This window comes from Oncorhynchus mykiss, chromosome 3, assembly GCF_057628025.1.
Source record: "Oncorhynchus mykiss isolate SJ-2025 chromosome 3, ASM5762802v1, whole genome shotgun sequence".
Taxonomy (NCBI): domain Eukaryota; kingdom Metazoa; phylum Chordata; class Actinopteri; order Salmoniformes; family Salmonidae; genus Oncorhynchus; species Oncorhynchus mykiss.
Window position 1 is genome coordinate 26559833 of NC_143024.1, and position 15728 is coordinate 26575560.

Genomic DNA, 15728 nt, shown 5'->3' on the forward strand with positions numbered 1-15728 from the left:
AGTAGATGGCGATGTATAAGTAGCTTTGAACCATTCAGGACATGGGCCTTACGTCAAAAAGAGAAAAGTATTTGCAGTATTTACATTTGAGGAGCCTATCAGAGACTTGTTTTATTTTTGAGATCCAGCATCTATTAATATTATGTAATGTAACATTGGACACGGTCATAAAAGGTAACTCTTTTAATTTGAATTACAAACATAGACACCATCTATTCATTTGGCAAGAGACATCTCAATTTAGACGTGACTCATTAAAAGCCAATTGGGGAGAAAACCCTCTTCAGGGACTGTAATTGTTTGAGTGGTATCTAGCAAACTAAAATAACATGCATTTTGTTTTGGTGGCAAACACTCTCAAACAAGACTATATCATCCGCTTATTGAAATAATTTTAACATTCTGTATTATTAAAAAACCTTGCATTTATCATACAACAGATTCTTCTGCATAGACCAGTGCACTTTTCTACATTCAACTAAAAAGTTAATATAGGAATAATCAAGATAAAGGTGTGTGAATAGTTATTGACATTATAATAGTTTATGGCTACCGGTACCTATTTTACAGTAAAGTATATGCATGAAAGATTATTAGGGGACAGTATGGCAATTCAAAACGCACACCAACAGTCAAATCTACCACATAATTTCCACATACAGTTGGAGTCACTAAAGGTGAAAAACATTGCAATGAAATAATGAGTGAATCGACACACAGCATCATTTGGTTATTTGTTTAAATACAAAGAACATGGGGGAAAAATTGTGTCCTGCTTTGTCTGTCTGTGTGTGCTTGCTGGTGGCGAGTTACAGTGTGAATATTGGGCGGAGCAGAAACAGGAGTAATGGGCGGAATGGAAAACAGCAACACAGGTAAAAGCAGCACACCTCTGATCTCCAATGGCACAGTACCACCTCCCTCTGGGGAAGACAGCACCACTCTCTAAAAAACAACCTCCATCAGACAAAAAACAGGCCAACTCCACCCATCAATTTTTATCTCTTGATTGATGCAGAACCAGGAAGTCGATTTGACCTGCTGCCAGGTGGGCATTTGGTTCCTAGCACTCACTGGCCCGAGCTGTGGACAGAAAGAAAGATTACTTCATATCTGGAATCAAGGCATTCATTACCAAGCCATGTGAGATAACACAGATAACACAGCTCTCTGTTGGGCAGCCATAATGATCATGTTCTCCATGTCCCCAGATCACAGGCAAAACAGTGACAGCCATGGCTATAGTTCTGGACTGGACAAGAGTTTTTGGACAGATTGAAAGCTTTTTGATGATAAGCACAATTAATATTAGCAGCACAGATGCGCAGTGCAGTTCTGTTCAGCAGTGGGAAGGATGTGCCGCACCCAGCCTACATCAGCTGGTGAGCTACAGGGGAGCGAGCGATGAATGTGGGCAGATAGGCAGACAAGCTTCGCTCCGGCTCCGCCTATACAAGTTTTTCAATGAATTGTAATATTTGTAGCTACTTTTTAAGAAAATACCTGCAGTCAACTTGTGCAATACATTAGGAGATAAAGCAGATTGCGTTCTTCATTTCACGTGTCATATTATTTTACATTATGAAGCTTATCGTAGTCCACCAGAACGTTTGAGCCAGTCACATGTTTGTTTGTAAATAGCACAACGGGAGAAAGCGGGAGCAGGTGAGTCCAGCTGTGTATTTGGTTTAACTTGCTAGTTAGCTAAGTAACTAAGCTGAATTAACAAGGAGACGGGGCATCATATAGTCCTAGCTTTCTACTGTGTTTGAGAAGTCAAAGTGCTTAGGATGAGTTATCTATACAGCTGTCACTGCTATCTTGATTTCCTAGCATGTGTTCTCCTCTCTGTTCTCGGCAGCCTCAGTCTGCTCCTCTGCCCTTTTCTCCGAGCAGAGCAGGCAGACAGGCTGTTGCCCTAACGACTCCACACACACACAGTGTGTACACATACTGCTCTAGAGCAAGTGGCAAAACTGAATTCATTTGCACAATTTCTCTCGTTGACATTTTCTTGTAAACTCACCAAAAAGGACATTCGGTAGCTACTACCTATATAGGTATAACTTTATGAACTGGATTGCATGTCTTTGCAACTTTTTTTATTTTTGCTTGCACTCATTAGCATATTTAGCATGGAAATTACTTTTACCTGGGATTTTTTTGTTGTTGTTGCCTTTTAATGGACCCTTGTTTACTAAGCCAGTACTACTGTAAATCCCGGGATGGGAGAAGGACGGTTTGACAATATGAAAATCTGGATACCGCTCAACCCTATTGGCAACTTTCTTGCTTCCCCATAGCTAGCCAGTCACCACCACTTCTAGTTAGCTACCCTTTGCCTGGTAAGAAACACAAGCTGCTTTACAAAATTAAAAACAATAGCAGAATTTAATTTAATAGTAAAACAACAGTCTAGCTATGTTTTTCTATCCCTTGAGTATAGAAAAGTAGGCTGTCTTTGAATTTGTAGTCTCGCTCAACCCTTCCACTTTCCCCACTGCATTTCATAGCCAGGTTCTGTAACCAACGAAGCCAAATCTCCCTCTTTTCCTCAGAGAAATGGCTTGATTCTAGCCCTTATGATTCAAAAGATATGACCCATAATCCCAGAGCTACGTTTTTTTCTTTCTGTCATGCATTGAAGGACAATCTGGTGCGCATTCAGCAGGATGCAACATTTTGGAATGGTCAGATAGAAATATGCTATGTAGAACAAACATGCTTCTGACATGTTGAATAAGGAATAACATTGGCTGTATTCATGGAAGTTCTATCTGCAACGTCCGAGAACATTTTGCAACTGAACGTGGCACTGGTAACATTACAATTAGCCTATATGCAGACATTTTGTGGCACATAAAAAAAGGTAAAGGGATAGAAAACAATTCATTGACTAAATTCCTCTTGCCACTACACTATATTTGATTGGGTATATTACTTAATTTTGAGTTAATGTGGACCCAGGGACTCACTTGAGCACTTGGACTAGGACTCGAGCACTGGGACTAGGACTTCAGCCATAGGGACTTGTGACTCGACCATTGGTGACTTAGACTTGGACTCGGAAGTGAGCACAGGGGACTCGAGGTTTAGTGTCTCGACTACATCACCAGACAAAACAGTCATTAGCTCCCGTTCGAAGTCATTAGCCCCAGTTCTACTGTTGGACACCAATGTAGCTGCGGCATCTGTGGAACACTGATAACAATGGCAATGACGTGACTGAGTGATGAAGGTGCAACCAATACTATTTTGTCAATATCGTGCAGCACCATCTGGTGAATGTGCTACTCTCTCTCTCGCTACCTCTCTCTCTCGACCTCTCTCTCTCTCTCGCTGAGCTTGTATGTGTCTGTTTGTTTTCTATGTAATGTGTAATATCTATGTAGACTGAATTAGGAATTTACATGGCCAAATAATTATTATATATTCTTATATGCAGTACCAGTCAAAAGTTTGGACACACCTACGCATTCAAGGGTTTTCCTTTATTTTTTACTATTTTCTACATTGTAGAATAATAATGAAGACATCAAACCGATGAAATAACACATATGGAATCATGTAGTAACCAAAAAAGTGTTAAACAAATCAAAATATATTTATATTTGAGATTCTAGCCACACTTTGCCTTGGTGACAGCTTTGCACACTCTTGGCATTCTCTCACCCAGCTTCCAAAATGTTGACTGGTACTGTATGTTTGTAATTTTTCTGCTGTTGGGAAGAGAATAGGATGCTATGCAGAAAGATAGGACAAGCTTGTGCACATGGAAGTCAGTGATTTATGTTTAACATAGGTTAATGAGGCAATATAAATGTGATGTGATGAAAAGGCATTTAGACTCAAATTGGCCACTGTTTTCATAATTTTGACAATAACTAGACTAAATCCTTATTCAAATGACAAAATTGCGACTTAGTTATATTTTAGCTAAAAGGACTAAGACTAGACTAAATCTAAAAAAGAGCGCCAAAATTAACACTGAGACAGAGGTGGCATGGAGGGAGTTAGTGAGTCATGGTGGAAAGAATCAGTCAGCCAGTGTTTGGGTCTCTGTGCCACCTGTGTGATAGCAGGACTGGCATACAGCACAGCCAATGCCTGCTGACAGTGTTATCTATGCCAAGGCCTGGCAATAGGCAACTAACACTGAAACAGATGGAGAGCGTAATAACAAGATAACGCCCAAACAAACCCGTTGCTCCAACATGGCAGCAGATTTCAATTTTTTTTTTCTGAAGAGGATATTTTGTAATGATCACTCAAACATGCCAGTCAGTTATATATGTTAATTATATTCCTAGCAAAGACAATGCATCCAGGTGGCTAGGAATCATCCAGTGTACAGTGTGGGCCAATCAGAGAGGAGGTTGAGAGGTCAGGGGAACAGACCTTGGTCGTTGAGTGGCTGGGCAGCGTTGCTTCCTGACCTCCTCCTGCAGAGAGAGAACCAGCGTGTCAACTCACACTACATTCCATTATACATTACGACACCTAGCTACATAACACACACACACATACACCGACCTGAAACGTACAGTTTCACACAAAGAGTGTGCCCTGATCTGGACTGAACTGAGCATGCACTGATATGATAGATCATTTACCTTTTGTCCTGGTTGAACTTGCATCTGCAGTGTCCGCCTGTTATAAGAAGAAATGGTCACAAGTCAATCTGTGTCCAATGTTAATGTGTTTATGTGTAAATACATGCTCTGACTGTGTCATCATGTGTGAGTATGTGTATGTGTTTATGTGATGGAGTCTTACTGAAGAGGATGGTGATGCCGATCAGACACAGAACTGCTGCCAGGATCAACCCCCCAACACGTAGCCTGTGATAATCTGAACAGAGAGAGAGAGAGAGAGAGAGAGAGCAGGAGAGAGAGCAGGAGAGAGTGCAGGTGAGAGAGTGCAGGAGAGAGAGATAGAGCAGGGGAGAGAAGAATGGGAGAGAGAGAGTGAAAGGAAAAAAGCATTAAAACCTGTTGAGGATATGGCAGACATACGCCCCCTTTGGAGAGATTGGGTACCCCTAGTAAACTGGAAAAAAAATCTTTCAAAAATTGTTAATATATGCAAATAAAAATTATTATTGGATAGAAAACACTCTAAAGATTCTAAACCCGTTGGAATTATGTCTGTAAGTATAGCAGAACTCACAGGGCAGGCATTCTTCCAAACTAGTTTCTGTGGCCATGAAAGTTGGAGCAACTTTGACGTCATGCCCCCACCCTTCCCAACCAGCTATGATTCTGGGGACACTTTCTATCTCTTCCGCTAGATGTCCTCTTTCATTAGAGCTTCAAACCGTTCAAATCGCGCGAGAATTGACCCTATGGGAGTGAAATTAGTGCGTGCCACGAGAGAATAGGCTGTGCGTATGGGCGCGAATTGGTCACAGTCATTCCTTTGTTTCCAGCACTGAAGAGAAGGGCAGACGATGGGCGATTGAATTGAAGTTTGTTTTGCACGTCTAAAACATCATAAAGCTTGCTTCTGCACTTAGTTTGACCTGTTTAGTCGACATATAATGTGTAATTTTGAAGTTTTGATGCGCAACTTATCCGGACCAGAGGACGTTTTGGGTGCATTTCAGCTGATGTTATTAGCAGTAGCTAATACAAAGACGCAAGACTTGAAACCAAACGATGTATTGGGTAAGTATGAAGCCTTCCAGAACATTCTGAACGAAGACCATCGAAGGTAAGGGAATATTTATGCTTAAATCTGTGTTTCTGTTGACTCCAACATTACGTGGAAATGTAGCTTGGAACTGAGCGCTGTCTCACAATATGGAATAGTGTGCGATTTCTGTAACGTTAAAAATAAATCTAACACAGCGGTTGCATAAAGAAGCAGTGTATCTTTCTAACTATATGTAGAACATGTATATTTAGTCAAAGTTTATGATGTCTATTTTACGTTATCTTGCCGCGCTACATAGATTTCCTGCGGGCGTTTTTGAGTAATTTCTGAAGGTGAACTCACTGTAAATGGACATTTATGGATATAAATGGCATATTATTGAAAAAAAAAAATATGTACTGTGTAATATGTCATATTACTGTCATCTGATGAAGATTTTCAAAAGGTTAGTGAGCGATTTATTTTTTAATCCTGCGTTTGTTGATTGCATGTTTTGGCTATTGAAATGAGCTGTGTCTGGTGGTGGTTTTACATATATATGTGCTATGTTTTCGCCGTAAAACATTTTAGAAATCTGACTTGCTGGCTAAATGAACAAGATGTTTATCTTTCATTTGAGCTATTGGACTTGTTAATGTGTGGAGGTTAAATATTTTTAAGAATATTTTTGCGTTCCATGCGCCACCGTTCCAGCTGCACGTGGGAGGGTTGATTCCCAATTGGGAACCAGTATCGTAGACAGGTTAATCATACACAGTAAGCCAGGAATGTTGAGAGTTGTTGAGTGTTCAGAAAGATGTATCTCTCTGCTCACCAAAGGTAAATGGATCATCCTCCTCCACTGTAGGGACAAAAATATGACAAAGGTCAGTTTATACAGCATCTAGACACCTTCGAAAATAATACAAACAACTGGAACGCACACAACCTCAAAAGGGCAAATAGCGAATGCCCTACTTTAATTTGTGAATCAATGATTTATCTGGAGACCATATTATTGCATGTCAAAAGATTTAGAGTAATAAAACTATGGAACGCTATTATGATAAACAATAGTCAGTTACATACTTTCTTTCTGCTCCTCTGCGAACACAAGGGACGCAACTGCTAACAGAAGAGACACAATGGTAAGCACACAGCATAATGCATTGACAACATGGCATCCCAACAATGTCCCAAACAAGTCAGCTTTCCGTCCCTGTGACAAGTGCACTCTCTAGTGGTCTCTCAACTGCTTTCACCTTGAATAGCACTGGAGAAGGTCAATGAATCTATCCTTTCTCTATTTAGTTCTAGATTGGTATACTATTCATATCCATAACCATATGTATTTCATAAAATTACAAAAACATATTCTCTCTCTCACTCAAAACATACAGTAGTATCTACTGTGCTGAATACTGAGCCAGAGTTGTGAGTGAAGACTGGGCAAAACAAGATGAACAGAGATGGTAGCTTTGAGGAAAACTAAGCAGGAAGTGATATTAATAGCTGTGTATGATTGGTCTTTAAGACCTGCCACTCACATGTCAATAAAAGCAAAGCAGAGATATTTGCCATCTTCAAACTCTCTTTCACCTGGGGAAGACAGAACATAAACAATTGCATAATAATATGATCATATTATAATATTAGACTGACTTTATATGATAAAGTAGCTGAGCATTATGACTGCAGTGCACCCTAGCAAATTGGCACTCATCCTCCCTGCCCTTTTCAGACCCACATAAGCAAGAGCTCTGCTACACAAAATGAAAAAAAATGTACTCGCTTGATTGTCTGATCAAGGCTCCACTTGTTAGAATTAAATTACCCTTGTCCCACTACCTATTTGATTTGATTAGACCTTTTCAAACCTGGGAAGCTAATGGCAGCTCAAATAGTGCCCAAAACTGGCTCACACCAGTTCCAAAGTCAACAGAGACCTGACACAAAGTTTAGCTTTCCCTGGAGTCTCATATCTGATTTAGATTTGTACAAAATGGCTTCTGAGCAGCATAACCCATGTGATCTTGAATGTTGTCCAGAGTGCTTTTCTTCATCTCATGCCAAACCTTCAAACCCAATTATGTTTCAGCTTTTCCTTGTTCAATATATATTTTGGGATATAATGTCTTTATAATCATATACCTGTCAAATGCCATAAAGGAGTAGAAAATCCACATGGGAAAAAATGCTGGTTAATTGAGCATGGCTCCAGCGGCAAAACATAAAGTAACTAGACCCCAGTGATTTTCCATCACACCTTATGGACAAAAGACAAAGAGAGGAAATCACCTCACAAATCAGCAACCACACACTAGCAACAACCCAGCAGAGCAGAGTTCCAGGGGTTTGGCCTTCGATCATACTCTGCCTAACATGATGTTTCTGGAAGGGCTGGATACTGATTTGGACAGGAATGGAGTCTCGAGGAGATTTGGTAGCTAAATCCCTTATGTCACAACTGTCTTACGCTCAAATTGTGTTTCTGCTCATGATAAGGCTACATTTATTTTCCGTCATGTGTTGTACGCCACCAGCCACATACTGGAACAGCACCAGATACAATCTTCAAGGATTCAGACTCCCTTCATTCTTCTCACGATATCCTATCCAGGTTCCAGGGTTTAAGAGGGTACACTACACTACTAGACCATGTGTGTTGTGGTTTTTCACTATGAGCTAAAAGGGGTTTAAGAGTGTAATAGGTCTACACTTTGCCATTGCATAGCGAGTAGTAAATGTTACATTATGTGAGTACCATAAATTACTATGTTTTTGGTCACTTGGTATTTTCCTGCCTTGGTAGTATAATGAAAAAAATACTAGGTACTACTTTTTTCATTGTATTACCATGGTACATTTTTGTAAGGGCAGCTCCTATAACAAAACTACAGCTCCGATAACAACACTACAGCTCCTATAACAACACTACCTATCCTATAACAACACTACAGCTTCTATAACAACACTACAGCTCCTATAACAAAACTACAGCTCCGATAACAACACTACAGCTCCTATAACAACACTACAGCTTCTATAACAACACTACAGCTTCTATAACAACACTACAGCTCCTATAACAACACTACAGCTTCTATAACAACACTACAGCTCTTATAACAACACTACAGCTTCTACAACAACACTACAGCTTCTATAACAACACTACAGCTTCTACAACAACACTACAGCTCCTATAACAAAACTACAGCTCCGATAACAACACTACAGCTCCTATAACAACACTACAGCTCCTATAACAACACTACAGCTTCTATAACAACACTACAGCTTCTATAACAACACTACAGCTTCTATAACAACACTACAGCTTCTATAACAACACTACAGCTCCTATAACAAAACTACAGCTCCGATAACAACACTACAGCTCCTATAACAAAACTACAGCTCCTATAACAAAACTACAGCTCCGATAACAACACTACAGCTCCTATAACAACACTACCTATCCTATAACAACACTACAGCTTCTATAACAACACTACAGCTCCTATAACAAAACTACAGCTCATATAACAAACCTACAGCTCCTATAACAACACTACAGCTCCTATAACAACACTACCTATCCTATAACAACACTACAGCTTCTATAACAACACTACAGCTTCTATAACAACACTACAGCTCCTATAACAAAACTACAGCTCCTATAACAAAACTACAGCTCCGATAACATCACTACAGCTCCTATAACAACACTACCAATCCTATAACAACACTAAAGCTTCTATAACAACACTACAGCTTCTATAACAACACTACAGCTCCTATAACAAAACTACAGCTCCGATAACAACACTACTGCTCCTATAACAACACTACCTATCCTATAACAACACTACAGCTTCTATAACAACACTACAGCTCCTATAACAACACTACAGCTCCTATAACAACACTACAGCTTCTATAACAACACTACAGCTTCTATAACAACACTACAGCTCCTATAACAAAACTACAGCTCCTATAACAAAACTACAGCTCCGATAACAACACTACAGCTCCGATAACAACACTACAGCTTCTACAACAACACTACAGCTCCTAAAACAACACTACAGCTTCTACAACAACACTTCAGCTCCTATAACAACACTACAGCTTCTATAACAACACTACAGCTTCTATAACAACACTACAGCTCCTATAACAAAACTACAGCTCCTATAACAAAACTACAGCTCCGATAACAACACTACAGCTCCGATAACAACACTACAGCTTCTACAACAACACTACAGCTCCTAAAACAACACTACAGCTTCTACAACAACACTTCAGCTCCTATAACAACACTACAGCTCCTATGACAACACTACAGATCCTATAACAACATTACAGCTCCTAAAACAACACTACAGCTTCTGCAACAATACTACAGCTCCCATAACACCACAGCTTTTACAACACACAGTTAAAACAGAGAGCCTCCCTCCATCTTATAGCAGTGTATGGCGACTCATACTATTTGGCATTTGGCAGCGACCAGGGAAAAAAAAACTCCCTGGTTTATTTTCGAGCACACCCTCCCTCTACCCAGCAATGTTGGTGAAGGAGAGGGAACGCAACAAGCGGGAAGCCCTCCAAAAATCGACCGTGGATGGTTTACGATCCAATTCAGGGAGAGAGAGGTAGACTCTCCCGGGTTTCTTTCTTTCCGCTTATTCAAGTTGGGAATCATATTGCAGAGTAAATGTTAGCAAAAGGTAGAGGTGTGGCCGATCTTGTGACTTTCATGTATGAATGTTTAGGGTTGTTGGTTGTCTGTTCAAGACAATGCTAGGCAGCGCTGCGAATAGTGCTTAGCCATCCCCTCAATTCCCCACCAGGCAGATTCACCCTGGAGACCAGGCCTGGTCATAATGGGATTAGTGTTCTAACATGGGTCACGCTGGCCTCCCTGCCACTGAATGCCTGAAGCAAAGGAAGAATCGGCCGTTTGTGTGGTAACAGTACGACTTGGTTCACCCCTCTCTCTTGGCCTTGCACTACCCTCCTCCGCGCCTACTCATTAACTTATTAATTCACTCAATACTTTTTTCATAATTTCCACCTTTATGATCAGATCCTACATTTTATCCAACTTCACTCACTAACCTGCTCATTCACAATAGGGTCTTGTCTAAACTTACAATGAGTACACACCCACACCAGTACCATTCACATCTGTGCTTACTCCCTTATTCACATCCACTCCCTTTCTCTTTTCGCTTACTCCCTGTCATTCCATCAGCCATCTCAGTCAGTCACGACTCACCCATTCCTCTACAGCGGGTCCAGATCCCTCCATCTGCAGTATCATTAAGAATCCCAGGAGATATATTCCAGAATGCTGGCCAGTCTGTCACATTGGTACAGTGCAAAACCCTGAATTCACAGTTATTTCGGAGGAAGCCCAGAAGCCTAAAAGGTTGGATCTGAGGGCTTCAAAGAGCCTGTGGTCATGTTTCTTCAAAGGGATAAAAGGAGTTAATGATGCAGCTACTCATAGGCTCCTGGCCATGCCTGAAAACCATTCATTTATGAGGTAAACATATTACCATGTTGTAGTTTTCACTGTAATGTTAGATCACTGGAAGCCTTAGAATGAGATTCTCCCAATTGTAATGTGTGGTTTAATAACAAATGATTCAGAAGGTCATCCTAGGACTAACTACATTTATTAGGAGTAAGAATAATCACATAAGGTGGAAATTACTTGTGTGAAGTTACTTGTAAAGGTACTTGTGAAATTGATCAAATCTAGAATGGTTTGGTTTTCTTAGTGTTTGTGAAGTCTCTTCTATTACTCTGTTCACCCTCTATTCACTCTGCCTACCAACATGAGGAGGACTGGAGATCAAGTATCTGCGGCCCCCACTACAGAGAGGCAGAGAGACATAATGCCAGTTGGGTAAAGGTTTGAGTAACAGCAGTGTCCACTGCCATATGACTAATCTAAGAGTTCCATGAGGCCTCGGAACAGGTAAGTTTGTCTTTCCATATCACACAATACGGTCTCCCGAGTGGCGCAGCGGTCTAAGATCACTGCATCTCATTGCTAGAGGCATCATTACAGACCCTGGTTCGATTTCAGGCTGTATCACAACCGGCTGTGATTGGGAGTCCCATAGGGTGGCGCACAATTGGCCCAGCGTCGTCTGGTGTAGGGTAGGCTGTCATTTTAAATAATAATTTGTTGTTAACTGACGTGCCTAGTAAAACAAATTATATTGCCTGCTAACATGAATTTCTTTTAACTAGGAAATTGTGTCACTTCTCTTGTGTTCTGTGCAACAGAGTCAGAGTATATGCAGCAGTTTGGGCCGCCTGGCTCGTTGCGAACTGTGTTAAAACCATTTCTTCCTAACAAAGACAGCCAACTTCGCCAAATGTGGGATTATTTAACAAAAGCACATTTGCGAAAAAAGCCCAATCGTTGCACGAATGTACCTAACCATAAACATCAATGCCTTTCTTAAAATCAATACACAGAAGTATATCTTTTTTTAAACCTGCATATTTAGTTAAAATAAATTCATATTAGCAGGCAATATTAAACTAGGGAAATTGTGTCACTTCTCTTGCATTCATTGCACGCAGAGTCAGGGTATATGCAACAGTTTGGGCCGCTTGGCTCTTGCGAACTAATTTGCCAGAATTTTACGTAATTATGACATAACATTGAAGGTTGTGCAATGTAACAGCAATATTTAGACTTATGGATGCCACCCGTTAGATAAAATACGGAACGGTTCCGTATTTCACTGAAAGAATAAACATCTTGTTTTCGAGATTATAGTTTCCGGATTTTACCATATTAATGACCTAAGACTTGTATTTCTGTGTGTTACTATATTATAATTAAGCCTATGATTTGATAGAGCAGTCTTACTCAGCGGTGGTAGGCTGCAGCCGGCTCGTAAGCATTCATTCAAACAGAACATTACTGCGTTTGCCAGCAGTTCTTTGCAATTCTTCAAGCATTGCGCTGTTTATGACTTCAAGCCTATCAACTCCCGAGATTAGGCTGGCAATACTAAAGTACCTATTAGAAGGTATATGAAATACAAATGGTATAGAGAGAAACAGTCCTATAATAACTACAACCTAAAACTTCTTACCTGGGAATATTGAAGACTCATGTTAAAAGGAATCACCAGTGTTCATATGTTCTCATGTTCTGAGCAAGGAACTTAAATGTTAGCTGTTTTACATGGCATATATTGCACTTTTACTTTCTGCTCCAACACTTTGTTTTTGCATTATTTAAACCAAATTGAACATGTTTCATTATTATTTTGAGACAAAATGTATTTTATTGATGTATTATATTAAGTTAAAATATAAGTGTTCATTGTTCATTCAGTATTGTTGTAATTGTCATTATTACAAATATATATATAACAATGGGCCGAATAATCGGTATCGGCGTTGAAAAATCATAATCGGCCGACCTCTAATTGAAGCCACTTCCTTGTTGCTAGTGTTTGATGAAGGAGTAGCTGCTGGAGCAAAGCAGGGCAATGTGTTCCTCTGGCTGCTCAATGGAGAGGGGGGACGTGGCATACTATAACCATGACTCATCCCTCCTACCCACAGCCACAAAGTTAGCAATAGCAGCAACAGCAGCTTCACTGTTTAAAGTAGTCATACGGCCCTCTCTTCAAGGGAAAGACTTTGGTGTTGCTTTGCTGTCATTCTGAGGCAGGGAGGCCTTGAAATAAGCTTTTCATATATCTGAAGTAAGGAGTGATATTGTTGCTATGGTGAATGTGTGATGAACCCTAATTATCTGAATCTGAGTCAAATGAGCCTTAAACTGAGGAAATATAGAACCATGGCTTGCCTATCGTCTCTTGTGATTTGTAATGTCTCACAGAATAAATGAGAGTCAAACTCTGTAATCACACTGAATCTCTCATTTTTAATGAGTCAGTCTCTCGAAGGGCCTCACTTTTGAACGCTGCTCGTCCGTATTTAAGGTCTAGACAAACATTGTATATGATTAGAGATGGCAGTAGGCGACCCACTGAAGGCGGTAGAATACGTTTAGCCTTTGAGTGTGCGATAAGATGTATATGTCAGTTATATGTCCGTCTGTCAGTATCAATCACCTTAGCAACAGCACTGTGCTGGAGAAACCACAGTGAATAAAGATCAGTCCAGGATAACAGCTCTATCAGGCTTCTTATCAGCTGAGCTGTTTGCACTGTACCAGAATCCCAGATCCCTGTTATCACAGATCCATAAGCATAGCCTACAGGAGACTTGGGACATGCAGTTTTTGTATCAGACTTTAAATAGAAAAGCAATTTCATAATGACATGTCTGTCTACTGATCAATCATCCATACCATTTCAAAATGTCTATTAGCCTACCCATGTCACACTAGTGAGCAGAACATAACTGAGCCATGCTGTACTGTGTTGGCCTGGTTACGCATCACCATAGTTGCAGGAGCCATGCTGAAAAGGACAATGTGAAAATAAAATATCCAAGCCTGCAAGCCTACGGTTTGGGTTAGCACAATAGCGTGTGAAGGGTACCACCAAGATGTTGAATAGAAATGGTAATTCAAATGTAATTCCCCACACACCACGGCATGTGCACTGATGCATTTTCCATTACAGAAGGCCAGCACACCAACTAGCCTACCAGTCCCAAACGTATTATCTTGCAACATTAATTTAACAAAATACTAAATATTCTGATCTAGTAAAACAAAAATCAATAGGCTAATGGGAGAGGATATGTAAAGTTATTATCCCATCATTAGGCCTGACCACCCCTCCATCCATTAAAGCACTGCTGGACCACAGCTGGATGATGAGCTCAACAGACATTAACAATCTGGCTCTAGAAAAATGTATTGAATACAATAAAGGAAGGACCACATGTTATGTTGTTTTCCATGAGCGTAATGCCAGATAAAATACTGAATCTCAGCGGATTTAACTCGGTCCTCCCTCTTTTATAAGACTGCCTGGACACCAGCGCTAAACAGAATAGAAAGGGGAAGAAAAGTTGCCGATGGCCGAAAAGTTGCTTTAGGCCTATAGGTTACGGACTTTTTGTTTGGATATTACAAACAACATACAGAAAGAACACTGTTATAGAACAGCGTGAGTAACGAACTGAATTCATAAAAGCAGGTTTTTACAAATACGTCTGCGTGACGAAGAACCAGTATTTATAATACTTGGACATGGCTCTGGCTCATATGCGCTCGTTCTGTCTGTCTCGCATAGGCCTATACTATATGCTACAAACTGAAAGCACATTACATGCAAGTTCGATCTTTGTTCTATGAACACAATTAATAGTCTAATAAAGATAGTACACTTTGGAGTATTTTAGTTAGGCTACTCAACGTTTCCCCAAATCTGAGAAACTCTTGTCAGGAAATATAATGATATGACTATAAAGAAAAGGATATGCCTATAAAGGAATTAAAGTTATTTTAAGGTCTTACTAGAGATAGGCTGCTACTACTGGACAATATAGAGTGATAAGTTTGTCTTGGTCAAAGATGCGCAAAGGAAACATTTTAGAAATTACTTAGACAAGATTAGCCTATTGTTTTCTTTAAGGATGATGTAATGAATATAATAAATAACGGTTAACATACTATTGATGAAACTACAGCTGAGCATTCACTCGAACTCTAATTGTTAGAAAATGAAAACTTACCTCCGACACGCGTTAAACCCAAATGGAGATGTGTGTAGGGGGAAAACCAGGAAATGTCGGGCATGGAGCGACACACAATAGACGAACGTACTCTTAAATCAGACAGTCGCCAACACCCTTTTTTCACTGAGGCTCAACAGGTTTGCTCAGCTTGAAAATAGGCTGAGTTTAAATTGAAGTTGCATGCGTTGGATAGGAGGAGGATTTTATTCTTTGTTTGTCATTGGTTGCTTTCAATGCCCTGTTGTTGCTATAACAAATCATTAGCCTATATCATTAGCCTATGTAAAAACGGTGATTTGGCAGATACCAAATCGAACATTATCACATCAATATATTCAAAATAGTTGTGTACAGTACCTGCTTTGGTTACATATTGTATC

At 40.0% G+C, this 15728-nt stretch overlaps 1 protein-coding gene across 5 annotated transcripts; it reads right to left on the reverse strand.

Annotated features, from left to right (window-relative positions):
- Positions 1 to 168: 168 nt before the first annotated feature.
- plm (Phospholemman) lies at positions 169 to 15720 on the reverse strand. 5 transcript variants are annotated; one of them, XM_021596779.3, is made up of 8 exons: positions 15346 to 15720; positions 7182 to 7233; positions 6724 to 6759; positions 6470 to 6496; positions 4777 to 4851; positions 4614 to 4650; positions 4399 to 4442; positions 169 to 1083 (listed from the first exon to the last, which is right to left on the reverse strand). In XM_021596779.3, the coding sequence occupies exons 2-8, from the start codon at positions 7213 to 7215 to the stop codon at positions 1064 to 1066; spliced, it is 273 nt and encodes a 90-aa protein (XP_021452454.2). In that variant the 5' UTR covers positions 7216 to 7233; positions 15346 to 15720; the 3' UTR covers positions 169 to 1063.
- Positions 15721 to 15728: the final 8 nt, after the last annotated feature.